This window comes from Antechinus flavipes, chromosome 4 (assembly GCF_016432865.1).
Source record: "Antechinus flavipes isolate AdamAnt ecotype Samford, QLD, Australia chromosome 4, AdamAnt_v2, whole genome shotgun sequence".
In the NCBI taxonomy this organism is placed as follows: Eukaryota; Metazoa; Chordata; class Mammalia; order Dasyuromorphia; family Dasyuridae; genus Antechinus; species Antechinus flavipes.
The window spans coordinates 314,795,035-314,822,662 of record NC_067401.1 but is presented as its reverse complement, the minus strand read 5'-3'; the positions used below and the strand labels follow the sequence as shown (position 1 = coordinate 314,822,662).

The window sequence follows — 27,628 nt, the reverse complement described above, 5'->3', positions numbered from 1 at the left end:
TTTGTTTGTGAAAACATATCTGGGACAGTTTTATATATTGCTTCACTCATTTTTCAGTTTACCATAATCAGTTTTAACACAAAAACTAATATTTCTTTTGAGGGCAGTTAGGAGGCATAGTGGTAGAGCTGTGGGTCTGGAATTAAGAAAAATTCATCTTCCTAAGTTCAAATTTGGTCTCAGATATTTAATAGCTTGTGTGACCCTGAAAAAGTTATTTAACCCTGTTTACCTTAGTTTCCTAATCAGTAAAATGACCTGGAGAAGAAACTGGTAAAGCCACTGTTTGCCATGAAAATTCCAAATGGGGTCACAGAGCCAGACGTGACTAAACAACAACTGACAAAAAATATTCCTATTACTTGACAGGACTGGTAGGCCCTTAGGATAAACAGACAAAAATGAAATGATCCTTGCCATAAAGTAGCATATATATATATATATATATATATATATATATATATATATATAATATATATATATATATATATATATATATAATATATATATATATATATGTATTATGTATATATAAGGTAAATTATAAAGTAATATCAAAGCAGAGTATACCTGCATTACAGGTCAGGGGACTTTTATACTTAGAATTTATAGGATCCTGATCATGTGTCCCTATCTCCAGTCTTTCCTCATTCTTATCTATTCTCTAAAATACTACCAAAATAATCTGCCTAATGCACAATAAAACTACATCATGTACCCGTTTTAAAATCTCCACTGACCAAATTAAGTCCAAATATCTTATCCCTGATTTCAAGGTTTCTCGAGCAAGTCTGGCTCTAAACTACCAAACTATGCACTCCACATGCTAAACAGACATCTATCTCATCTCCTTGCACATGGCACACTCTCAGGAATCAAATAATTATCAGCACTTCTAACTGTATAGGCATTACAGTTACTTGCTCTATGGCTCCATTCACAAGCCCCCAGACTTCCCAGATCCATAAACTCTTTCCTGGTCACTTCTCCCTATCTATGTACACAGCATACAATGTTTTTGAGAATTATAATTATCTCATTGTATATTTTTTATCCCTGGTTCTTAATGGGAACTTTATAAATTCATTTAAGATATCAGCATTTAGTGGCACCATGATACTTAATGTTTGTATTCAAAAAACTGTTAAGCTCTCTTTCATCTTCATATAAAAACCAATGTGTATTGCCTCTAAGAGAAACAAAGGTACATTTCTCTTATAGTTGCACCAAATTCATCAAAATGTTGTGAAGATGCTTTCTCGTGTTCAAGGAAGCTTCTCATTCATTTCAAAGTAAAATTATTGCCCTTAGAAATATGAAGTAATCATTTTTCACAAGGAAAAGAACTTCCACACTACAAAAAATATGACTTCATAGTCAAAGCTAAAAGTTCAGAAGGTTCTTGATTTTTAGTTCCTAAAAAGAGAGGTCAAAATGTAGACACCAAAAATAGAGTTATCCAACACAATACAGAGAGTTTCCAATTTACAAATTGTGTTCCAAAAATTCACTCTTAAGTCATTTATTTGGAATGAGACACATTTTCCTCTTCTAAACAATTTTATAGATAATACTTAGGTTCCCAGATTTACCCACAAAACATAATTAACTCATAATGTGTCTCAGAGTAATAATAGTTTAGTTTTATAGGATATATTATATAATAATGATGTTTCTTGTTATAGGAAAATATGTTTTGATTTCCAAAATGTGATTCTGAGAATGCTTGCTATGTTGGAAGGGTGGAAGCTAGGACCCAGAACATGCCACATTATTTGGGATTGAGCAGGCATTTTTTTCTGTGGTTGCAGACTGAATTTCAAAAATTATACATTTGAAGGTATTTCTTGAAATAACCTCCATATTCCTAACTCCTAAGGATGATTTTGACTCTTAACAATTATTTATCCTTCTAGATGTTCCCTGGTTCTACCTGACAGCTAGAAATTACCTTCCCCTTAATTTGAAAATCAATATATTGCTAACCCCAAAACATTTCTGGTTGTCTTCCTGCTTACATCCAAGCAGAGTGAAAATGAAACCTATCTAAATCAACATCCAAATATAAAAAATGTACCCAAAGGTATTCACCATTTATGGATTATGTCATACATTAATTTCATACTGAAAAGACTTTATAAAGATGGTGATATATTCCTGATCGTCCAATTAATGAAGGCAGAGATTGTGTGGATTATATTAAGCCACTGAATATCACATGATCTCTCCAACAAAATTCATGATTCTTTAGAAGATTGCCCTATTAAACTATAAAAGAAAAATTAAATGGATGAAGAGTAACCACTATCCAAAACTTGACACAAAGTTGAATAACCAGTGCACTGAGTTTGGTGAACAATATATATTTTTCACATAGGAACCACAAGCAGATAATGAGTTAAGCTCAGTAAAAAATAAGGAGAAGTCAGCATATTGCATTTGGGAAATTAGATGGTAATTTTAATGAACCTGAGCTATCATCTGGCTTTTATATCTAAATATTGTCTCAAGTGTTAAGTGATAACACCAGGCAAACTTCAACCTTCTAATTTGCAGATGATTCAAAGACCAATATATATTGGATAGGAGTAAGCAGCTAAATACTTCTTTTTCATGATTGGATTTTACCAAGAAAGAGTTATTGGGACTCACCCAGAGGCTAATGCAAATCTCATATGAAATAGTAGTGGGACATATTCTAAGTATTTGAAAGTCTGCAGAGTGTTGAAAACAAAGTCTATATCCACCAAGATAGTAAAAGTCTGGAAAAGTCATTGAGTATATGCAGACATTTATCTCCAAGAAAGTGGGTCACACACAGGTTCTAAGAGTGTAACCTGTCCAAAGAGCATCCACCTGTCAGGGTGGGAAGGGGCTGGCAGATGAACATCTCCAAGCTCAAGCCACTCCCAGGCCTGTACACATTTCTTTATCTGCTCACAGTACTTTCTTACTGTTGTTAGGGAAAACTCTAATTCTTCTCTTTCTATGGTTCAAAAAGGACCAAAAATGAATTTAGAAGTTGTAGGATATATATGGGATGACAGAAGGGAATTCTAAAGTTGGCTTTTTTGTACTTAGCCACGATGTTAAAAAAAAAAAAAAAAAATCTTTCAGGACAGGACCGCTAGGTGCTGCAGTGGTTAGAGCACCAGCCCTGAAGTCAGGAGGACCTGAGTTTATATCTGACCTCACACACTTAATACTTCTTAGCTATATAATCCTGGGCAAGTCACTTAACTCCAATTGCCTCAAAAAGAAAAAAAAATTGTTTTTCAATTCAATTGGATTGATCTGTCAGCATTTTAATGTCTTTATTTTTTTGGTTGAAAGTAGACACATAAGTAGACATGTAGTTTTTTTCTCTTCATAATATAATTTTTTCTTAAAGTAGACAAATAAACTATACCAATTTCTATCTCAAAAATTTTATATGATATTCACACTCTTTAATTTCATCCAGAATTGACCAATATACAAGTCCCATAATTAAATGGCATTTCAGTGTATCATTTTAAAAGAAATTATTTTGAATTAACTGGCCTCATACAGACACAAATTCAAATAACTATGAAGCCTAGCTTTATTTACCTAAGTCAAGATCTCTCACCCTAACAATAATCAGCAGAGAATCCAGAGTTCTATTTGCTTATCAAAACAGTGATTTCTGATTTGAATCAAAGGATATAGTCAAAGGTTCCCCAGATGAGGAAAACAGATGCTGAGAAAGACAACCAAGAACATATATCATCCCATAGCTGTGATATTTTTGATAGTCATTACCAAGTCATTTCTTTAGATTTGACTAAAGCAGTCACTGAAGTAGCTAAAACAGCATTACATTTTCCTAGTTATAAAATAAAACTGTTTAAGAAATATTTAATAAAATTCTGAGTAATAAAAACAATGTTACCTCTTTGTTGGTGATGGGAATAGAAAGGAAATAATTAGGTTGATAATATTTTTTCTTTTTCTTCTTCTTCTTCATTGGGTCTTCTTTCCCTGGCCCCATATTTTCCTGTCTCCTCTTGGAATTTATTCCAAGTTCAACAGGTACTAGAGAAATAAAAATCAAACAAAATTCCTCTTATAAATATAATAAAGTAATATGAGGCAAATACAGGAATAGGATGTATGAAATAATCATCCATTACTTGAATATTACTTTCTTCTCATAAATGACGTTCCATCTCACATTTCCATTCCTTTGTCCCCGCCCTCCCATCAGAGGAAAGCACTCCAGATATGTAATTTTGATGTTCTGAGTTAAAATCTCTCTAACACTCATCACTTCTAAGAGATTAGAGATTAGAGTCATGTAAATGTAAAAATGAGAAGGCTGGACTTTGTGGTTTCTAAGGCTTCTCCACATTCTTGATCTATGATTCTATACAATACTTAAGTTTGATTGAATCAAAATTATAACAAGAAAGGTTTTCCCAGATCAACTATAAACTGGAATAATTGTTTGTTTTTTATGTTCCATAAACTTTAATTAGAGAAATTTGAGCTGAAAGAAATCCTGACCTCCCCCCCCTTCATTTCACAGATGAAGATGACACTAAGAGTTATCTAAAATTATACATCTAGTTCCTAGCACTTCACATATAATAGGCACTTAATAAATAATTGTTCATTAGTTTGATAGAAATAGCTACAAAAGCTGAGAAAGCAACCCACAACCTGGTAAATTCTAAACACCTTCCTTCATGTCAGCATGTACTCATACTTTGCAAATATAATTTAATATTAACTCAGGTTAAATTTAACCAAAATATGGCTTGTTTTGGTGGGGGGGAATGAAAGAGAGAAAAAAATTAATAAAGTAAAAAAGGTGTCTAACAGAGAACAAAAGAACAATTTACAAGGAAATAAAGAAAAGATGGCCACTCATGAATATAATTTCTTTCATTAATATACATATGTATGTATATGTATATACATACACACACACATATATATATATTATATATACTTTCTTAAATTGTTATTTGTTATATATTTTGAATCCTTCCTGCTGTTCTGCTGGGCACATGATATTGCTCTCTTTTCTTTTGTTTCATTTTGTTTTGTACTGCTTTTCTGTTTTTTTTTTTTTCCTTATTTGTTTTTTCAGATAAAATAAATTGGGAGAAAATAACAAAATGCGTTTAGGTTTTATATTTCGCTTAATTCCAAAAAGACAAAAATTAGCAAGATAAGTCAGCTTTCAAAAAAGATAGCTTATCTCAAACAAAAGTCAACATGGTTTGCAAATTAAACATTGTTTTCTATTATCCACACCAGTGATACTTTATATTCATATAAATAATTAAAAATTGAGTGCAACAATATATAACACTAAAGCATTACTCAACAATGAAAAACAAAAAATACAAGAAAAAATTGACTTCTAAATTCCTATCAACAATAAGCCCACTAATATCAAAATCTTCCTGCACTTTTCTATTTAAAGCTAAATCCTGCCTGTCCTCCTTCCAATACTTTGCTTTGATACTTCCTGTTGCTCTTTTGTCATTCACTTATTGTGTAATTTTAAACAAATAAAATTCAAGTCAGTTGAACTTACATTACTATATTTATACTATACTATATACATATACTTTATATGGTGAAAGGATTAGTGGAATAGATGGCTCAGCCTGTTTTGTCAGATGACTAATCAAGATTGATCTGATGGGAGTCTGGATTTCATTCAATTTTGCACATAACAAGATCTGGGTCGGAAAGATTAACATATCTTGCCTTTTAGGTTTAATCCTAGGATAGAAATCCTGGGAGAGAATAGCAATCCTAGATTTCCTGGGACCCACTATCTTGAGAGGTTAAGCCTTTTTATTTATTTAGGGATTGTAAACTGAATGAGGAGTTAGTGTTATATCCTCAGAGTGGTTGGGGAACCTCCTAAGGACACTGATGGATTAACTTTCCCCAGGCTTTCATCACACTTGATAGCTGATTTATCCCACAAAAGTGAGACTATAGAGCTAAAATTATGTCAAGAATAAAGGTCAGAAAGAACAATTTTCAGTTGTTATACTCTGAATAAGAAAAAGAAACAGCACCAACAGAATGGGAGATTACTGGCTATAATAAAACAGAAACATGGGGTACATGGCTTTGCTTGACCACCATAAGAATTAGGTCACCGAATTCCAACAGATTTTTGAATAACTACAGTGCAGATTAAAGCCATTCATCAGCAAATCAGTAGCTCCCACAAAAATGTGACTTGGTTTCTATATATAAAAACCTCAACAAACTTACCTATAATGAATTGCCTGAGGTCATCACATCCCTGTCTGGACACTAGAACAAGGTCTAACTAAAGCTTTCATCTAGGGCCTTCCACTGAAAGAGTCTTGTTCACTTACTATACCTTCCATAGTTATAGCAAGAGTGGGTAGGACTTGTTTTTACTATCCCTAAAGTAAAGAAATTAGAAAGAATATAGCTCCATCTATCTTGACTTGATGCACTCCAAATTAATCTAGATTTTCAACTAAGCAGGGAACAACCACAAAACTACCTGAACAAATGACTACATTGATATAAAAGGGTTAATTTGATTTCCCTACTGCAGAAAAAATTCTCAGAACATCAGCTAATTGCTCTCAGGGTTTCACCTAAGTCATATTCCCCCTTCTCAATCTAATGATGTTCATCTAGTTCCACCTCTCAAACAGGTACTTACATCAATTCTCAGCCATGAAGGACCAGAAGTGTAGAAGACTTTATTAAACAGATTCTGATAAAGAATGAGCATATCATTGACTCACAGTCCAACGCTAACTGAAGTATTTAAGATCATTAATTTTTAACCAACATATGGCTCAGAACCTGTCAGTCATCTTGTTCAAAATGATCCTCCAGTAATCCAGTTATCCAACTACCACCTGAAATACCCCAATTAAACTAACTCTAGAAGCATCTATCAAGCGAGGGATTATATTAAATGATTTGTAAGGTCTCATTAAGCTCTAAATTCTATGATGCAACTTACCTCTATTCTTTTAACAAATTTATAAGCACATCTGTTGAGTATTAAATCTCTACCATTTAAATATATTTAATAATATTAAAAAATTAGTCTTTGCACATACTAAATTGCTAAAGTAATATATACTTACAAGCAATGGAATATAAAGCATTAGCCAAAAAAATTCCACATAATATTAAAGATTATTATTTCAATCCTTTCATTTTGCAGATGAGTAAATCACTTAGATTCAATGATGTTACATGATATAGGAGACTCAGAATCAACCCTTATAACAAACCATCCAAATCTCCTGAACTTTTGATCTGATTATTTCACATTTTGGTTTTTGTGTAGGATTTCTTCCCTAATTCTCTACTTACAAGTGCTCAAATTTAAATCATAATGAAATCTAATAAATTCAAGAAATTAAATTGAATGTCTAATTTTCCTTAACAAACCATCACTTCATGAGGTTTTATTAAATTTATTTATTGGCAAAAACTACAACACACATTCTGATCACATTTAATTCTTTACCTTAAAAATGTTTATGGATTAACATTTTTAACTGAAATTTCAGCATTACTCTCAGGGAATTGTAGAAGAACCATTATTTTTGAAAGCAATGCCTGTGTTTTCTTGCATTTTTTAATGGACCTAAATAAAACCTTTAAAATAATCTTTCCTAAAATCCTAATGAGTTATCAGTAAACAAAATAGGTCAATGAACATTAGATACCTGTGTTTCAGACAATTTAATGAGTACTGGGAATACCAAAAAGCTCTCAAGAGACTTACCATAGAATGAGGACAATAGCAAGCATAGAAATACTTAAAGACTATATAGAGAGAGAATAAATAGAATTAAATGGGAGAGAGAGATGGCATTAGTATTAAGAAGAAGGGTTGAGAAAGCCTTCCTGGAGAAAATGGAATTTTAGCTGGGACTTAAAGGAAGCTACAGGAGCTATGAGATGAGAAGGAAGAACATACCCAGACATGGGGGGAAATGGTGAGAGAAAATGTAGGGGATTGAAAGAGGTAATGCCTCGTTTCTGAGACAAGTCACTGGGTTGAAGAGTAGTTGGCAGAAGAAAATTCAAGATGAAAAGGCAGAGGAGGTTAGATGACAAAAGGCGCATTCTGTCTTTGACTCCTGGGTGAGGGGGCCGCTGGAGCTTACTGAGTGGGGAGGCGGGATGTTAGGAAGGGGGTGTTACAAGGCAGGAGGTGACATGGCCAGATCTCCACTTTAGGTAAATATCTTGGTGGCTAAATGGAAGAGGGAGGAGAAGCAGGCAGAACCACCAGCAGCCGATGGCAGCAGTCTGGGCACCCTGCACAGGGACACAGCAGGGAGGTGACAGTATCTGAAGAGAGAAGGAAGCACAGGCCCTGGCAACAGCTGGGAAGTGCCAGGGGAGAGAGAGAAGTTGAGGATGAGGCCTAGAGATTAAGCCTGGTAGAGTGGGAGGACAGAGTTTCCCTCTATTATAAGAAAGGCGGTGGGAAAGTAGAGCAGGATCAGGAGGAAAGATAATAGGTCTGATTTGGGCCATGTTGAGTTTAAGATATCTACCGGACATTCAGTTCAAGATGTCTGAAAGGCTTCTCTGCATATCAGCAGAGACAGGTAGGGCAAGATAGGTAGAGCCATCAGTCTACTTTTAGAAAGTTTCCAGAGCACTGAGATGTTAAGAGATTTGTCTGTGATCACCTTCTCTAGAATGTAAGAGGCATAACTCAAAACTCAGAACTTCCAGATTGCAAAATTTATCCTTGATTAAAGTGATCAAGTTCCAGAAAATTACAGTAATTTTTACAAAATAATCTTAAAATCAAATCTTTCCACAGATTAGAACCCTAACTGCAAATGGAAAATCTACCAAGTTATTAAATGGATTAATATTTGAGAACTTTTAATTCAATTTATTTATTTGGAACAGTACTGGAAATGAGCAATTATGTACTTTTAGTCCTAAGAAAGTTGTCTAGAGACTTGAGTAACCACTCAAGTGACTTGCCCAGGGTCACACAGCCAGTATTTATCAGAGGTAGAACTTGAACCCAGGTTTTCTTAGCTTGTAGATCAACTCTCTAACACACCACACTGCCTCTCATTGCATTAGTAGGAAAATAAATACGAAAACATAAGCTACAATCTATTCGATTGTCCAACAGTTTTATAAGCTCTAGACACAAAAGATTTTTTAAAATTAAGTATTTTCTATTTAGCATGTTAACTAACATAGGAATAATTATTTTCTATATCCATTAAATCACTAATATTGTTTATAAAATGCTATTTGAGGTATATTCTAACTAAAACAATAATATACTGAAATTCTATACTTAGGAACAAAAGATGATTAAAAGAATTATTTCTCAACATATTTTTGTTTTGAATTTTACTACATAAAAAATTGTAATGCTGATATCCACAAAACTGTCTCTTAAAGACCTGGCTTAAATAAACCAAATAAGGTTTTATTTATGTAGAACAATAGAGAAACACCAACATTCAGTTTGGACAATACAGAGGCTTTATAGAATCTCAGTTTTCTATTTTCTACCTACCATCTAGAACGCCTACCAAGATATCTCTTATAAGAGAATGATGGCAAATAGAGCACGAAGATTCTGATGTTTCATAATTCTCTTTCAGACAGATTATGAAATAAAAAGGAATTTTCCTCTGTTTGTTTTTGGAGGGCAACATGTTACACTTCATTCAATAGAAAGTGTGAATTTGAATCTATGCCTATCTACTATTTGCTCTGTTTCTAAGAAAGTGTATGTGGGTGAACTGATGCTGAGTGAAATGAGCAGGACCAGACAATCATCATATCATTATATACTTCAACAATATTATATGATGATCAATTCTGATGGACATGGCCCTCTGCAACAATGAGATGAACCAAATCAGCTCAAATAGAGCAGTAATGCATTGAGCCAGTACACCCAGCGAAAGAACTCTGGGAGATGACTATGAACCATTACATAGAATTCCCAATCCCTCTATTTTTGTCTGCCTGCATTTTTTATTTCCTTCACAGGCTAATAGTACACTATTTCAAAGTCCAATTCTTTTTGTACAGCAAAATAACAATTTAGACATGTATACTTATATTGTATTTAATTTATACTTTAACATATCTAACATGTATTGGTCATCCTGCCATCTGGGGGAGGGGATGGGGGAAGGAGGGAAAAAATTGGAACAAAAGGTTTGGCAATTGTCAATGCTGAAAAATTACCCATGAATAAAGAAAGAATAAAAAAAATGAAAAAAATAGGAAGTTTCAATTAAAAAAATAAATAAAGAGTATACACAGGGAAAAAAAAAGAAAATGTATGTGGGATGGGAGGGGAGCAAGAGGGAGGGGGAAGGAGGGAGGGAGAAAGAGAGAGAAAGAGAGAAGAAGAGAGAGAGAGAGAAGAAGAGAGAGAGAGAGAGAGAAAGATGAATTTATTGAATTAGTTTGTATAACTCTAAATGTTTTATAAACAAAAGATTTTAAAATCTTTTAAACAAACCAACTATCTTGAGCCCAATTTTGACTGCAAAACATTAAGCATTCTTCATTGGGTCAATGCTGAGCCAGAGTTCACAAAAGATAATTTCCCTGCTGGCAGAGCTCCTTTCCCACGATAGCCTTCCCATGAAAGCCTCAGCAATTAGATTTCATGAGACTTCCAGTGGCCAATAGAAAGACAGAACTGGAGGACAGGCCCATCATATCCATCAAACCCTTTGTACTCAGGTTCTCATTCAAGAACTCCCAGTATCACTTACAAGTGGATATTAGAACTCCCTGTGTAATTTCAAAATCCTTGTGATCTTTAAGTATTACTGAAACAGGCAGATTAGCTAAACTTACTCAGTGTGCCCCTTCTTATCCCTTGCACACCTAATTTATCTGAACATTAAGAAAAGATTGGGGGTTTTTCTGGACGGGGAGTTGGATTTACTGTTACTTTTGACCAAAATACAAACTTGGTCAACAAACATTTTGTGGGTTTTTTAAGCTAGAATTAAACAACTGACATATTTTTATACAACTTTTGGGCTTTAAACATTTGTGGAGAAAAGCTTTATTTAAAATAACACTAGCAGGAAAAAAAAAAGTCAAAAGTGTCACTTCACTCAAGCCTTAATGAAGCCACAGAACATTATCCTTTTCTATTCTACTGTTTCTTCATTTACTTCTTATTTTGTTTAAAAGCCAAAGGCTTATAAAAAAAATCTTAATACATGAATATTTTAGAATTTTATCTATTTTGATTTCTAATACAGTAAATATTAATAGATACAACTCATATAAATAAAAGCTTTTTAAGGTCATCAATTTTTAAGGACATAAAAAGGTCCTGAGACTAAACCAATTTGATAACTGCTAATGGTAAAGACCTTCTTATTCTTTTTTTTTTTTTAATAATTTTTTATTGATAGAACGCATGCCAGGGTAATTTTTTACAGCATTATCCCTTGCATTCATTTCTGTTCCGATTTTTCCCCTCCCTCCCTCCACCCCTTCCCCCAGATAGCAAGAGTCCTTTACATGTTGAATGGGTTGCAGTATATCCTAGATACAATATATGTGTGCAGAACCGAACAGTTCTCTTGTTGCACAGGGAGAATTGAATTCAGAAGGTATAAATAACCCGGGAGGAAAAACATAAATGCAAGCAGTGTATATTCATTTCCAGTGTTCTTTCTCTGGGTGTAGCTGCTTCTGTCCATCTTTGATCAATTAAGGCTCTCTTTATCAAAGAGGTCCACTTCCATCAGAATACATCCTCAAACAGTATCATTGTTGAGGTATATAATGATCTCCTGGTTCTGCTCATTTCACTCAGCATCAGTTCATGTAAGTCTCGCCAGTCCTCTCTGTATTCATCCTGCTGGTCGTTCCTTACAGAACAATAATATTCCATAACATTCATATACCACAATTTACCCAGCCATTCTCCAATTGATGGACATCCTTTCATTTTCCAGCTTCTAGCCACTACAAACAGGGCTGCCACAAACATTTTGGCACATACAGGTCCCTTTCCTTTCTTTAATATCTCTTTGGGGTATAAGCCCAGTAGAAACACTGCTGGATCAAAGGGTATGCACAGTTTCATAACTTTTTGAGCATAGTTCCAAATTGCTCTCCAGAATGGCTGGATGTGTTCACAATTCCACCAACAATGTATCAGTGTCCCTGTTTTCCCACATCCCCTCCAACATTCCCCATTATCTTTCCGTGTCATTCTAGCCAATCTGACAGGTGTGTAGTGGTATCTCAGAGTTGTCTTAATTTGCATTTCTCTGATTAATAATGATTTGGAGCATATTTTCATATGTCTATAAATAGTTTCAATTTCTTCGTCTGAGAATTGTCTGTTCATATCCTTTGACCATTTATCAATTGGAGAATGGTTTGATTTCTTATAGATTAGGGTCAGTTCTCTATATATTTTGGAAATGAGGCCTTTATCAGAACCTTTGATTGTAAAAATGTTTTCCCAGTTTATTGTTTCCCTTCTAATCTTGTTTGCTTGTTTTGTTTGTACAAAAACTTTTCAGTTTGATATAATCAAAATTTTTTATGTTGTGGTCAATAGTGATCTCTAGTTCTTCTTTGGTCATAAATTCCTCCCTCTTCCACAGGTCTGACAAGTAAACTATCCCATGCTCTTCCAATTTATTTATCATCTCATTCTTTATGCCTAGATCATGAACCCATTTTGACCTTATCTTGGTGTACGGTGTTAAGTGTGGGTCAATGCCTAGTTTCTGCCATACTGATTTCCAATTTTCCCAGCAATTTTTGTCAAATAATGCACTCTTATCCCAGAAACTGGTAAGACCTTCTTATTCTAATGCAGAGCCATACTACTGTGCCTGGGTAGACCAGAAATCATAGGATTACAGATCTAGGGCTGTCAGGGACTTTAAAGAAGATCAAGTCCAATTCTTTTATTTTATGGACAAATAGATTACTTCAGATCGTATGCATTCTACCAGGCTGACTTTATAATCTGTCAATCACCTGTCTGGGACACTAAAAGATAATTCTAGATCATTAAATCAATGAGTCAAAAACAGAACTTGAATCCAAATCTTCAAGATACTAAGGCCAGATCTCTATCTTCTATGCCATATTGCCTGTCTTCTTGAAAATTATTTAGAGAAAGCATTTTAATTTTACATCCAAATCAAAAAAAAAAAGCAAATGAAGGCACAAGAGACCAATCAAAAAAATTTGTTATGTTCAAATTTAAATTTACATGATTAGCAAATTTTAAAAAGGAGAAAAATATTGCAAGTAATTTGTTTCCAAATGCTTATAAATAACTAACAGAATTTATACTGGCACTGAGGGTCCAAAAAGGCTGCCCTGCCTATCTTATGGTCTCCTTAGACAGGAGGATACTTTCAACTCTACACATCCTCAACTGCTTTGAATTCATAAATGGAATTCTTCTATAAACTTGTACTGTAAAGGAGACACAAAGATCTAATATATTTAATAAGCACAGAATTTAGAACACAGGACTGGCTTGAATTCTAGAAATATCACACGGGTGTGATCTTGAAGTCTGTTTCTTAGATCTAAAGCATTTGAGATAATTATATTTAATATTAGCCTCTTTTTAAAAGTTTCCTTATCTATAAAATGGGACAGAATATTTTTAACATCATCTTTAAAGTACAATGCATTTTAAAATAACTTTTTCAGCCTATTTTCTCAACCATAAATGAATGGCCAGGCTGGATTCTAACTAGTGCCTAAAGAGTTGAGTCCCTTCGTAGTTCATTTTTTCCTTTTTGCCACTGAAAATAGAGTCCATTTAATCAAATATTTTATAAAACATTAAGGATTTTATATCTCTTAAACATCTCAGGCCCTTTTTCTCTCTACAATAAATAAATAAATAAATAAATACACATATTACCCAGAAGCCAATGGGACTTGGAAAAAGGAACAATGATTAGATAAGGTATCAAGACACTAGGATTCTACTTCTGGTTTTATCATTGACTATACTGCTACATGATCTTACTTCACTAGACTCTATCTACAACTCAGGTTTTCTGATTTGTAAAATAATGAGGTGCAACTAAATGCTTTCTATTCCAGTAGCTCCAATGTTCTGTTGATTTTAATTTCCCCATATTCTTCTAGACATACTCCTTATTCCTCTGTGAAAGAATAAACTTGACTATAAAGAAATTTTTACCCTACCATAGTTATTAATCATGTTCCAGGCGATAATGTTGCCCTATGTAAAATTGTAGTACAAGTTTTCCCACAGACATTAAACTCATATTTTATTTGTTGAATTTCCAACTCTATTTAAGGCAAATATCCCAACAATATAAATGGAATATATTTTCAATAGAAAGATTATAAAACATTTTCATACACATGATTTCTTTTGGATTATTCAAGTTAATAATATAAATTTCTCTTTTTTTAAAATGTGAACCTAAAAGTCACTCTTGCTGACACTAAAAGGGCTCCAAAAAGTATTAAGGAAATAATCTGTAAACTGTAGGATGATCTGGTCCTTTATTTTGAGAAATCCCAGTAGAACAACAAATATCAGATTTTTGTGATAAGTGTCTGCATAATATGAAGATGCTCAATTTTGAAAGTGAAAAACCATTTCATTTGATATTCATGACACCCTAATAAAAATAGGTAGTATAAAACTATTAATATCTCCAATTTACAAATAAGAGAACTATGAGAAAGCCAACATTATAAAATTCTATTCTGAGGAAGATAATTTATATTTCTACTCAAAAATACAAGTGCTCAAATTAATAACATCTATTCAGTGAAAAGGAAAATACACGATAGGATTTAAATACATAATACCCTAAAACATGTATTTAATATGAATATACTTACATTGAAATTCATCTTTTATATCTACAGCAGAAAATGGCATTTCTGCCATCACATCATCAGGATCCCATCCCCGCATATTTTTCCTTTTTCTTCTTGACATCATTTTCAACTTCTTGGAATTTATTCCTACTTCAACATATAAAACAATGTATAAGTGCATTTTTTTTTGTTTTGTTTTGCATACTGAGTTTCTAAGGGAGAAAGGCCTATTTCTTTACTTAGTATTTTATGGATGCAGAGCTTTAGAGCTGAAGAAGCACCATATAAGTCACTCATTCCAACTTTTTTCTTTTATAAAGGAGGAAACTAAGGAAGAAAGATGTTAAATGACTTATTCAGGACCATACAGAAAAGGAGTGGTAGAAGGTAAGATCATATAGTTAGACTCCTTAATTTTATGGAGAAGCAAATTGAGGCCTACTGAGGGTAGGTTGCTCAAAATAATAAACATCACTGAGGCAGAATTTATATAAAGACCTTCTAATTCCAAAATTTGTTTTCCTTCAAAGTACATTTAATTAAAATCATTGGTGACAATACTTCAGAGATCTCCATCAATACAGAAACATACTTCTTTATTACTATGTCTCAGATGGCTGGGGCCAAAAATTTCAACACCTGAACAAAGGGCTCTACAGAAATTAGTTAAGGTGGTCCCTGAAGAGTAGATCCGCTGATAATTAGCATTTAAAAACCTTTCTAATTTGATAGAAGTAGTCAAAAATCTAGGGTCACCTCCATGTTTCAATGAGATATGAAAGACTTTGATATAAAATAAAATTAACTCAAATTATCACAACTATAAATTCTTAATTCTAAAGCTATGATATAGTCTTGTTGCAATATTTTAAAAATATAATCCACTTTATTATATTAATGGATAGTATTAATTTGTCACTCCCTCATTTTATCACTGACATGGGTTCATTTAAAAAAATTTTTTTAATGTATATTTTAGAATACCTATTTAAATCAATTAAATAATTACATCTTTTTGAAAACAAAAGTAAATCATCTGAATGATTTTCAATTATTTCTTTTAAAACTTACCTATACCCCATGTATAATATGCATGTATATGTACATATACACACATTTGCATATATGCTGTCAGTTATAACATTTATAATTAACAATTAAAGCAGGTCATTAACATTTGTATTTTTTTAATTAGATGGAATAACTGGCTAGCATCACATTTTTGTGTAGTTGAGTGGAAGAATCCCACCTTTCACTTGAAATAACTTACCAATGCCTGATCTTTTATATTTCATTATTCTGAAAACCTTTAAGGAACATTAAGTATATTATTTGGAAGAATACGATAACCTAAAACTATATGAATTTATTTGTGCTTTTAAATTATCTTATATTGTGTCTTCTTTAAGAATAATACATATATGAAATACAGAGAAATAAAATTACTATTTTTGATCTTAGCCCAAAGATCCACTTGAGTGACACAAGATAAGTTTCTGGTTCAGTTTAATTAGTTTTTCTGTGCCTTACTATAATACCTTTAGTAATGTCAGGATCATAGATTTACAGCTGGCAGGGACCTGAGAGACTTTCTGCATAAAGTAGCCTGATATGTCAGATTTAACAAATATGGAAAAAAATTTAATGTATTTTATGTCATGTACCTACCTCAAAGGTTTGTTTAGGGCAGAGCACCTTCCAAACCTTAAAATACTATATGAACATAATAATTATTGTTTTTATATTGCTTTCCTATTGGCAATGTGTCACCTCTTTTAACTGAAAAGCAATGTAGAACACCCCCTCCAAAAAAAAAAAAAAAAAAAAGAGGACTTGAAAATCAGGAATACTGGTTTTAAATCAAGGTTTTGTTGTTTACTACTTCTGTGACTGAATAAATATTGCTTTCCTATTGGCAATGTGTCACCTCTTTTAACTGAAAAGCAATGTAGAACACCCCCTCCAAAAAAAAAAAAAAAAAAAAAAAGAGGACTTGAAAATCAGAAATACTGGTTTTAAATCAAGGTTTTGTTGTTTACTACTTCTGTGACTGAATAAATCCCTAGGGACTTCTGTTTCCTCGTTTGTAAGATAATATCTGCACTAGCCAACCTCATATGGTTGTTATGAGGAATAAATGCAATACTTTATAAAACCCTTTGTAAGCACTAAAGCATTACATAAATGAAAGCTAATATATTAAAAAAATAGACTGTGTGGAAGAAGACATTTATTTTGTCTACTATCTTAACAAGGCGATTAATACCAAAGCAAAATGTTCTGCCATATATTGTTAACGGTAACAAATTTATGACTTTAAATTAATAAATTCATAAACATTTAAATATTAGAGAAATAAGAACTTCTCTGACTTGAAAAGCATAAAAGCTTTTTTCTATTTCTCTTTGGAGCATACAAATTGCAGGGAATTATTAAAAGAAATATTTTAAACCATGACAAGCCTTCTGTTTACAAAATATTAAAAATTCATTGAATCTTCGTAGATTTTACTGATGTTTCAACTGACTTTTTTTTTTTTTTTTTTTTTTTTTTTTTAACTATGAAAGGGGTTTTTTCGGGGTTTTTTTTTTGAGATACTAACTTGGTTTAGTGAATGGAAAGCTGCCTTTGAGTCCTGCCTTGACACATATTGGCAGTATAATCCTGGTTACTTATATTCAAATTACCTCCAAGAAATTCTCAGTGGCATTATAGTAACTGTTGACCTGAAATCACATTTGCTTTAATAGGAACTCCCTACATCAATAAAATCACAGGCCAAAGCAAAAAAAATTTAATGGAAATATTACCTGTTTTAAAATGCACGAAGGATAATGAATATATATCTACTTTGTATTCAAATGGAATGGAGCCTTTCTTAGAAGAGTATGGGATTTAGAAATAATCTAGTCCAAAGCTCTACTTTATAGCCAATCAACAGGCATTTATTAATTATGCACTTCCTCTGTACAAAGTTCTATGCACAGTATTTAGAAAGTAAAGCAAAAGTTACCCACGCCTTAGTTTACAATCTAATGGGACAGATAACATGGAAATAACTAGATAAATACAAGCTATATACAAAGCAGCTCAAGATAATTACTAAAAGGTACAAGCACTTGCTGGGAAGCAAGAGGAAAGCTTCTTATAAAAAGTGGGATTGAAGCTGAGTCTAGAAAAAAATCAAGGGAAGTAGAGGTGAAGGTGAGAAGGAAAAAAAGAAGTCAGTTCAGAGACAGGAGGCAGAATATCATGTGTGAGAAACAGCAAGGAGGCCAGTGTACATGTTTCAGAGTAAAGCGAAGACTGGAAAAGTAGGACATGGGCAGGTTATAAAGCATTTTAAATGCCAATTAATGAGTTTTATATTTGAAACTGAAGGGAATAGGGGTCCTCTGGTCTTTATTGTGGTATAAGGAAACCTAGAATTCTAGTTACTTATTTTGGCAAAAAACCAATTAAGAGACTATTTCAATAATTCAAGTGAAAGGTGATGACGTGTTATTGTTCATCCTTCCCACTCAAAGAGGATCAACACCACCACTATGTTGGGTGCTCAACTGTGGCTGAGCAGATCAATATGAGCTCAGCTAATTTCAATAGTCCAGGTGAAAGGTGATGAGGACCCATGTACAATGACTTGTCTGTGTGACAGATAAGAGGAAACATAACTATACAACGTGAAGATAGAAATGACAAATAGAGATTACCCAGAGGTTGCAACGTTGGGTAACAGGGAAGATGGTAGTACCTGTGGTGTTCTCTTCTTTTTTATAATATATGATGGTTCTCTGTGAGAGCAGGTTTCTTGGGGAGGTTTTCTGGAGGCAGCCTTAGTTTCAGTTCCAAGTAATAATCACTTCAAATGCAGCCAGCTGTTAAAGTAGTTCTTTATTGTTTCTTCCAAAATAGCCCAGTTAGCTTTCTTTGGTTCTGATTTGTTCTAGCTTCAGCCTCTCTCTGAATCTTGGTTCTGCCCCACTGCAGATTAGCTTCTCAATCTCCCAAACTGAACTCTTACTCTGTCACTCTTCCGAAGTGACTCCTAGCTCTAGCTCAACTCCTACTCGTGACTGCTTCTGAACTGACTCTGACTGAATGAAGCTTTTTATGCTCGGTGTAAAAGGTTGACTCCTCCTCTGAGAGTGGGATTATGGGAGGTGTGAATTCAAAGTTACAAAGTTAACTATGAGCATCTCCCAAACTTGTGAACTCCAATGTGTGACCTCTAATGTGTAAACTCTTAAAGGTTCAAACCCAAGCACACAAGCATTGCTTCCATCATTCCACTTAGTACCTTATTTCAAGTTCTGGCCCATAACATCTCCTTGTAGGATCAGATCAATCATACTGAACCATGCTAAATTAGGTAATTGTCTCTATCAACTCTAATGACTTGACACTTTGTAAGGATTCCAACATCTCCCACTTTCTTTTGATTTAGGACACAGGTGGTCATGACCTCCCTGACTTCTCAAGGAGGTGAGAACCCCCCAAAAGAAGGTGATCATGCCTTCCCTGACTGCTCAAAAAAGGAGTGAAAACACCATAAAAAGAAGGTGGTCACGCCCTGCCTGACATCCCAGGAAGGGAGATGAAAACACCAAAGGAAATGGGAAATCAAATCAGATTAGCGGGTTTCTGAAGGGGCTCACTTGAAACAGGTATACATAAATCCATCAATATGGGCCAGAACTTGAAACAGATATACATGGTATACATAAATCCATCAATATGGGAAGCATTACACATAATTTACATAAGCACATAGCAATATAACACAGGCTAGTAGTAATGTAACAAATAACATGAATCAACCTGAGAATATACACATGTCCATAAGTCCTAGAAATAGTCGAAAAGGAATCCATTGTCCTTTAGTTCATGTGCCAGGGATCCAATAGTTCCTGTAAGCTCTGAAGCCTCATCAATAGTCTCATCAACAATTTTTCATCTCAAGGAATCCAATGATTCTTGCTGGTTTTCAAGAACTGAAAGAGTCTCATCTTGTATCAGGGAATCCAATGATTCATGAAGATTTTAAAGTTCTTTTAACAATCTCATTGTCAGCCATGCTCTTTCGGTGTCAGATGTTTCTTAAATCTTCTCCTTTGTTTTGAGGTTTTTCTCTTTTTCTGTTTCTCTCTGATGGACAAGGCAAATACAGCTCGTTGGCACCCATCTGATTCCTTCTCCATCTGTAGAAATACAAGTAAACCCTCTCTCCCAGGCAGTTAACCTATCTAATTCCCTTCTATTTACCATTTTGGGATTTCTCCTCATCATCTGGCAATTACATTGGAGCTGTTTGCACTGGATGCTGCCCTGTTGGGTTAAAAGGCCTGTATTCTCCCCAACTGTAATCTCTTTGTATCATGTGATTACTTTTAGGCTGATTGATCACATCAGAATCCTGACCTTTTAAAGACTCTCTGGGTGTAACCTCAGCTGCTATCATACCCTACCTATCTTTTGATTGATATCTTGGAGCTGGGCCCTGCCTCTCATTTCTCTGGGTCAATCTACAGTCTGAGGCCCAGTGAAAGCCTTGGTTGCATTTTGGACATGGGATTTTGGGTTTTATTCTCTTATCCTGTCTCTATCTCCATATCTACACTGAGCTCTAAGATGTCCAACTTTTCCATACTGAAAGCATCTACGAGTTTCTATAGAAGTCCCTTGCCAAGAGGGACCCTGTCTTCCCATGTTGATCATAGTTTGGGTATAATAAGCATTTGTGCCCACTGTGGCACAGCGTCTTATAATCTCCTCTAAAGGAGCATCTTTGTCTAGTCCCCATATAATTCTTTTGCAAACCTCATTGGCATTTTCCTTAGCTAGATGTCTGGTCATTATTTCTGTAGCAGCATTATTTCCAATGGATCTTATTACAGCTGTTTGTGGGCAAACATCCCACAAAATCAGAAAAGGGTTCATTAGGACCTTGCTCTATTTTGTGAAGGCTTCCCCTCGATCTTTTTGTCCTGGGAGGGAACCCCAAGCTTTTATTGCAGCCTTAGAAATTTGCTCATACACTAGTATGGGCAATCTGTTCTGAATTCTCTGCATACTGATCTTCACCAGCTAGTTGCTCAAAAGCTATTTGTACATTAGCTCCTGTTTGCCTATTGAATTGGGCTTGAATCCTACATAATTCATAAAACTCCAAAAGCCACAACAAATTTTGTCCAGGTTCTAAACATGTTCTTGCTCTGGATTTCCAATCATTCGGGGTTAAGATTTTATAGGATAAATTGTCTAGTAATATCTTAACATAAGATGAGTAGCCCCATAAAGAGTGCAACCCTTTTACAAATCCTTAATTTTTTCCAAATTAAAAGGAGTGTATCTTCTTCCTTTTTGACCTGAAGAGTAGAGCTCTTCAATCACAGGATATGCATTTATAAAATCAGATATATCTTCTTCATTTTTTGCCTTAATCAATGCTTTTTCTAATCTTGTCACAGGCTCCTTAATAGGTGGTTGTGATTGCATTACTGCCTCTCTCCCTCTTCCTTCTCCCTCCATTGAAGGGTTAATTTCAGGGGGAGGATCATGAGATGTGGAATGATCTAATTTCTCCTTGAGTATCACACTCAAAATTGGACTCAACTCCATTCTTATCTGATTCTTCCTCCTTTTCACCTAGTTTAGTTGGCACCTCCCCCTCCTGCTCTTTCTTTTTTTTCCTTATTCTAACACTTATATAATTTCCTAAAGCCAGTTATATTAAATTATATGTATTAAGTATGTCTTTGAAAATTGAGGAATTATTGTAGAATTGACAAAGATCCTCTCCTTCTAATTTCCATTCCAATGAGTTTGGATTAGAATTGTAGTATTCACCTAGTTGCTCTCCTACTAATTTCCAATCATCTAGATCCAATTCTTTTTTCATAGAGAACCAAGGACATATGTACTTAACAATTTCTAAAAGTTCAGTGATCTGCTCCAGAATTATAATCAAACTTTGGCTTTTCATAACTTTTACAATGCTCTCTAAACATTTTCCTTGAACTGGGAAAGCAGGCTGTTTTCTAAACATCTGCCCCATTTTAACTAAAATGCTCTTTTAGGTCTTTAACAAAATTTCTTTTGTACTCACCCTAATTTCTGGGTTGAGGAGACTTTTCCACTAGATCAGGATCAGAGATCAGGGTCCTGTCAATCCCACATTCAGGGTGCCAAAATGTGGTGTTCTCTTCTTTTTTATAATACATCATGGTCCTCTGTGAGAGCAGGTTTCTTGGGGAGGTTTTCTGGAGGCAGCCTTAGTTTCAGTTCCGAGTAATAATCACTTCAAATGCAGCCAGCTGTTAAAGTAGTTCTTTATTGTTTCTTCCAAAATAGCCTAGTTAGCTTTCTTTGGTTCCAAGAGCTCTTGTTGCTAGCTTCGGCCTCTCTCTGAATCTTGGTTCTGCCCCACTGCAGATTAGCTTCTCAATCTCCAGAACTGAACTCTCATTCTGTCAATCTTCCGAAGTGACTCCTGACTCAACTCCGACTGGTGGCTGCTTCTGAACTAACTCTGACTGACTAAAGCTCTTTTTATGCTAGGTGTAAAAGGTTGACTCCTCCTCTGAGAGTGGGATTATGGGAGATGTGAATTCAAAGTTACAAAGTTAACTATGTGTTTCTCCTGAACTTGTGAACTCCAATATGTGACCTCTAATGTGTAAACTCTTAAAGGTGCAAACCCAAGCACACAAGCATTGCTTCCATCAATTCCCCTTAGTACCTTGCTTCAAGTTCTGGCCCATAGAATCTCCTTGTAGAATCAGATCAATCATACTGAACCATGCTAAATTAGGTAATTATTGTCTCTATCAATTCTAATGACTTAACACTTTGTAAGGATTCCAACAAGTACCCTCAACAATAATAAGGAAGTTCAGAAGAGGGGAGAGTGTAATGGAAAGGATCTGTTTGGTGGGAGTACAACTTAAGATGTATTAAGTTTGGGGATGCCCACAGAACATTCAGTTTGAGATGTCTAAAAAACAGCTGTTGATACAAGTCTAGAACTCAGGAGAGAGAAGTATTAAATAAATAGATCTGACAATCATCAACACAGAGATGCTTAACTGAACCCATGGAGAGCTAATATATTGAATAGCAGAATTGGGATCCAAAGGCATTTTGTCAGACCAGAGCAAAGGGCTGAATGAACTAACATGAAATTCAGTAGGGATAAATGTAGGTATTAATAACAAAGCCAGCAATGAGATGTGGCTGCCAAAAGTGGTAATAAATTCTTAGATTTCACTAGAGATGTACAGCTTCCAAAATCTGAGAGGTGATAAACCCATTGTAAATCAAACATCAACTGTGTTCAGTTTTGGAAATCTCAGTTTAGAAGGGACATAAAGAAGCTAGAGTCTAAGGGAGGACATTCAAAATAGTTAAAGGTCTTGAGTTCATGACAAGCATTGGATGAAGGAATTTGGGCATGTTTAGCCTGGAGAAAAGGCTCATAGAGGAGGATACCTGTGTTCAAGTATCTGAAAGACTATCACAAAGGATTAGGTTTGTTCTTTTGTTCCCAAAGAGCAGGAGCAGGGGCAGTAGGTTAAAATTACCAAGAGAGACAATTTAGGATTAAGGTCAGGAAAAGATACCTAGCTTTCTAAAAGTGGAATGGCTTGCCTCAAGAGGTGGTGATTTACTTTCCTGAGGTCTTCAAGCAGTGGCTGGCCAATTATACATTGGGCATATTATGGTTAATATTCCTTTATGTATGGGTTCAACTAGATGTTGCAAGCTCCAAATTCTCAAATTCTATGTGATTATGAGCTGATGAGATCAGTCAGTAAGAAAGTAGAGTTTAAAAAGCAAGACAAAAGAACCAAAGACAGAGAACTGAGGGAGACCCATGATTAACACTCCAGATATGGCTGAAGATCCAGAAAAGGATACTAAGAAGGAACAATCAAACATGTAGGAAGAGAACCATAAGCAGTGTGTCATAGCTAAGGGAGTCAAGGGAACAGGCACCATAGTAGACATGATGAGAGAAAAGAAATTATTTTCTTCATACATGTAGCAGCAATGGAATTCAAAACCACAATTGTCTGGCTCCAAATGCAGTGCTCTTCTAACTATATCATGATTTTTACAATCCAAAGACTTGATATGGTACAGGCAAAGCATAGCCAACATAAAGATAGGCAATATGTGTCTTTCAAGAAACTAAACTTTTAAAAATCCTGCCTGGAAGACAAAAGGGGATACCCTAAAATGAGGCTTGTAAAATATATTTTTAAAAATAATTTTAAAGTATCTTAATATTTGGTCTACATAACCCAAATAAAATATGACTCTCACTTTATGGATCAACATAAGCACTAGTAACATATCATATAGAGACACTTGAAAGTCTTATACTTAATGAAGCATGTTTAAATTATTGGCACATATATATTGTTTATATATTGTATATATTGGCATATATATATATATGTTATTTAGCAAATATCTTCATTAAAACTCCAATATTAAAGAAAAACAAAATGCACAATATTCTCCTTAACACATAAAATGACAAATTTTATACAAGATTCTCCAAAACTCAGTGCAAGTTTAAGTTAGAGACATAAAACTAGAGTTTTGAGATATCCTATATTTAAATCAGCAAATAAAATTTTCTTAAGCAAGCCACCCCATTAACAGTTTTGTAAGAGATATCATAGGTTCAAAAGAGCCTTAAAATTATATGGGCCAACTCTCTCATTTACACTTATGGAACATGAGGCCATAGAAGAAAGAAATGACTTCTTGGATGTCATACAGGTAAGCAAATAACAGCTACAATTTGAACAAGATTATGTTAACTACATGGCCTTTTAAAGTTTGCAATGCTGTGTGATATTTAACAAGGCATTGAAAGTATAGTTTCTTAGGCTTCTTCATTTACAGAATGAGTCTAATACTATCAACCAATATACAATATACAAAGTCATTGTATATATGGGGAAGAGGTAAAGGTAAGAGTATAATTATTTAGATAGCATTTACTACATAGCAGGCACTGTTCTATGTGCTTTTTCTATAAATATTACCTCATTTAAGATCTTCACATTCATCTTCCTATTTCACATTTGAAAAATCTGAGACTAACACAAGTAACTGGGGGTGGGAGGAAGGGAGAGGTGTTCAGTCATGTCTACCTGTTCATTACTCTATTAGGGGTTTTCCTGGCAAAAGATACTAGAGTGGTTTGCAGTTTCCTGCTCCATTTCATTTTACAGATGAGAAAACTGAGGCAAGCAAGGGTAAATGACTTGAAGATTTACATAGCTAAGTGTCTTAAGCCACATATGAACTTAAAAAGTCCAGTCTCTGAGTCCAGCACACTACCACTTTGCCACCCAGCTGCTCAGGATCACACAGTTATCCCAGAATGGATTTCAATTCAGCTCTAACTCCAGGTCTAATGTTTTAGTCACAAAGTAGTACAGGTATTACCCAGAATTTTAAAAAATAAGGGTATAAAACAGAATTTCCATTGGGAGCATAAAGAAGATGTGAGAGAAACTGTTAAACAGAAATAATATGAGACCTACTGCATAATAGAGAAAAATACAGCACTAGGTACTGGGTAAATTCTAGAATTTGCATAGCATGACAATTCTTGCCTATATGCATTCTCTACTAAGTACAAATACACACTACAAGTAACTTTACTCATTCATTACCAACTGGAGAGAGCAAAGAAAGTTTCTGAAAGGACATTCATTCAGAGATTAAGACTAGGTAAGAATTCCAGGAAAAGATACTAACTAGATTACATTTAAAATTTTACTGTGTTACCTTGATAAAGTCCTTTCAACTTTATTGAGCCTCAATTTCTTATCTATAAATTTGGGGGATTGTTCACATTATATTTAACATTCTTCACACAACTCCTAAGATTCTAAGATTTTGTTTTACCCTTTGTTAATGTCATTAAGAAAGGACTGAATGGGGTTCCAATAGTTCATAAGGAATTTGAAAAGCAATCATAGCAACAATCATGAACTTATGCTACTCTTCTCAATTTAATAGTACCCTTTCTCTTTTCTTATGAAGAAAAAATCCCTCTCTCTCTTTTAAGACAATTTTGAATTAATCTCACTTAACATTACCTAATTCTGATTACCCCATTTCCTCCAGATTTTCAATTTGTACTATATTAATGTGCAAAGTAATAGTTTTATGTCTTTGTGATTTTGTCCTATAAATTCCTTAAGGATACACATTCTCTTTATCTACTCATTTTATTCCCTCCCTTTTTATCTGTCTCCTTGATTCCTAACTCCAATGATCTTTATCAGGTTCTACAAACAGTGTTGGTAACTCAGTAAAAATTGTTCACTTCTAAAATTAGAAACAAATCACTAGACTCACTAGATCTAGCATTTAACTACAGAGCCTCCGTTATTTCTAAACCTATAATACACTAAAGAAACACAGCTCAGACAGTCTTGAATCCCAAATTTGCAAAAGAGCTGCAAAATCAAATAACAAAGAAAAGAGGTTTGTTTCCTTTTTTTTTTTTTTTTTTTTTTTTTTTTTTTTTTTTAATGTTTGCAATACAAACGCTTCCTCTGCGGATCTTGCCAAGAACTTTGGCCTAGAAACCAGAAAACAAATAATGTGAAATTAAAGTGAAAACTTAAAAGAGAATGCATTTTGCTATTTGTCCTGTTACTCCTAATTAATGATAAGAATTTATGCAAGTGATTTAACTCCTCCAGGTCTGTTTCCTCCCCTGAAAAAGAGAAAGGTTAGGATTCACGACCTCAAAAGTCCCTTTCTGGTCTAATCATTTAAAAGAATATCTGTGTTTCAAAATCTCACCTAGGAACAATAAGGTACCTTAATATAACAATTATACTTGAATAACGATATACAAGCTGAATTAAGAGACTCGAAATGTCATGTGAGTCATACTATTGAGGTGCATTTTTTTTTTAACCGAGCTGTAAGGACTTGTCTGCTTTCAATAGCTCTTCGGGCTCCTATTACCTCAAAGAGGCAGCGTGTACTAATGGAAAAAGCTAAGCACTCTGAAGTGGAGGACCTGGGTTCTAATATCTGCTCCGACACTTAGTATCTTATTAAGTGAAATTGCTCAAAGAAATGCATTTTCTCCTTTTGCTGAAAAGAAAACCTAAACTCATGAAAGGACAAGATCAAGCCCTTTGAGGGGATTCGAACCTCCATACTTTGACGCCAGGGCCAGTGTCTTTTCCTCTACACTACGGTGCATCTCTGCACAAGAGCATGCAAGTTTACCATACTCGTGATATCATTGTTCTTTTCAAAAAGACAAAACAATACTAGTTTCATCATCAGTAAAAGGAAAAGGTCTTTCAGCCTGAGGCACTCTTTTCCCTCACTAATTCGATTATCCTACTTGTAACTTCGATTATTCTCTGGGGATTTATCAGGTCTTGGAACGCTGGGGAGGGGAGCTGGGAAGTCTTCTGCCAACAGGTCCCCCAGGATATCACAACGCCTGGGGCTGCTCTGTTGGGATCTGTGCTCCAGGCTGGAGTTCCAGAAAGACTGGGGAGGGAAAAGATGCCTCCTCTTTGGAGGGGCCTCAGGAGTCAAAATCGGGGGGAGGGAGGGGTAACACCGCCGCCGCCACCTCTTCCTCCTCCTCCTCCCGGCCCCAGAGCCGCCAAGAGCCCGAGGAGGGCGGGCTTGCCGGGCGGTGCAAAGCGCCGGGGACCGGAGCCCCCAGCGGCGGCCTCGGCCCGACGCC

General features: G+C 34.7%; 1 protein-coding gene across 1 annotated transcript in view; it reads right to left on the bottom strand.

Annotated features, from left to right (window-relative positions):
• Positions 1 to 27,628, bottom strand: part of AKAP7 (A-kinase anchoring protein 7) — a 228,146-nt gene that overhangs the window by 126,203 nt on the left and 74,315 nt on the right. The window contains exons 6-7 of the mRNA XM_051996732.1: positions 14,899 to 15,027; positions 3,914 to 4,056 (exon numbers count right to left, since the gene is read on the bottom strand). Coding sequence (XP_051852692.1) covers positions 3,914 to 4,056; positions 14,899 to 15,027 — 272 coding nt within the window. The remainder of the gene's footprint in view (positions 1 to 3,913; positions 4,057 to 14,898; positions 15,028 to 27,628) is intronic.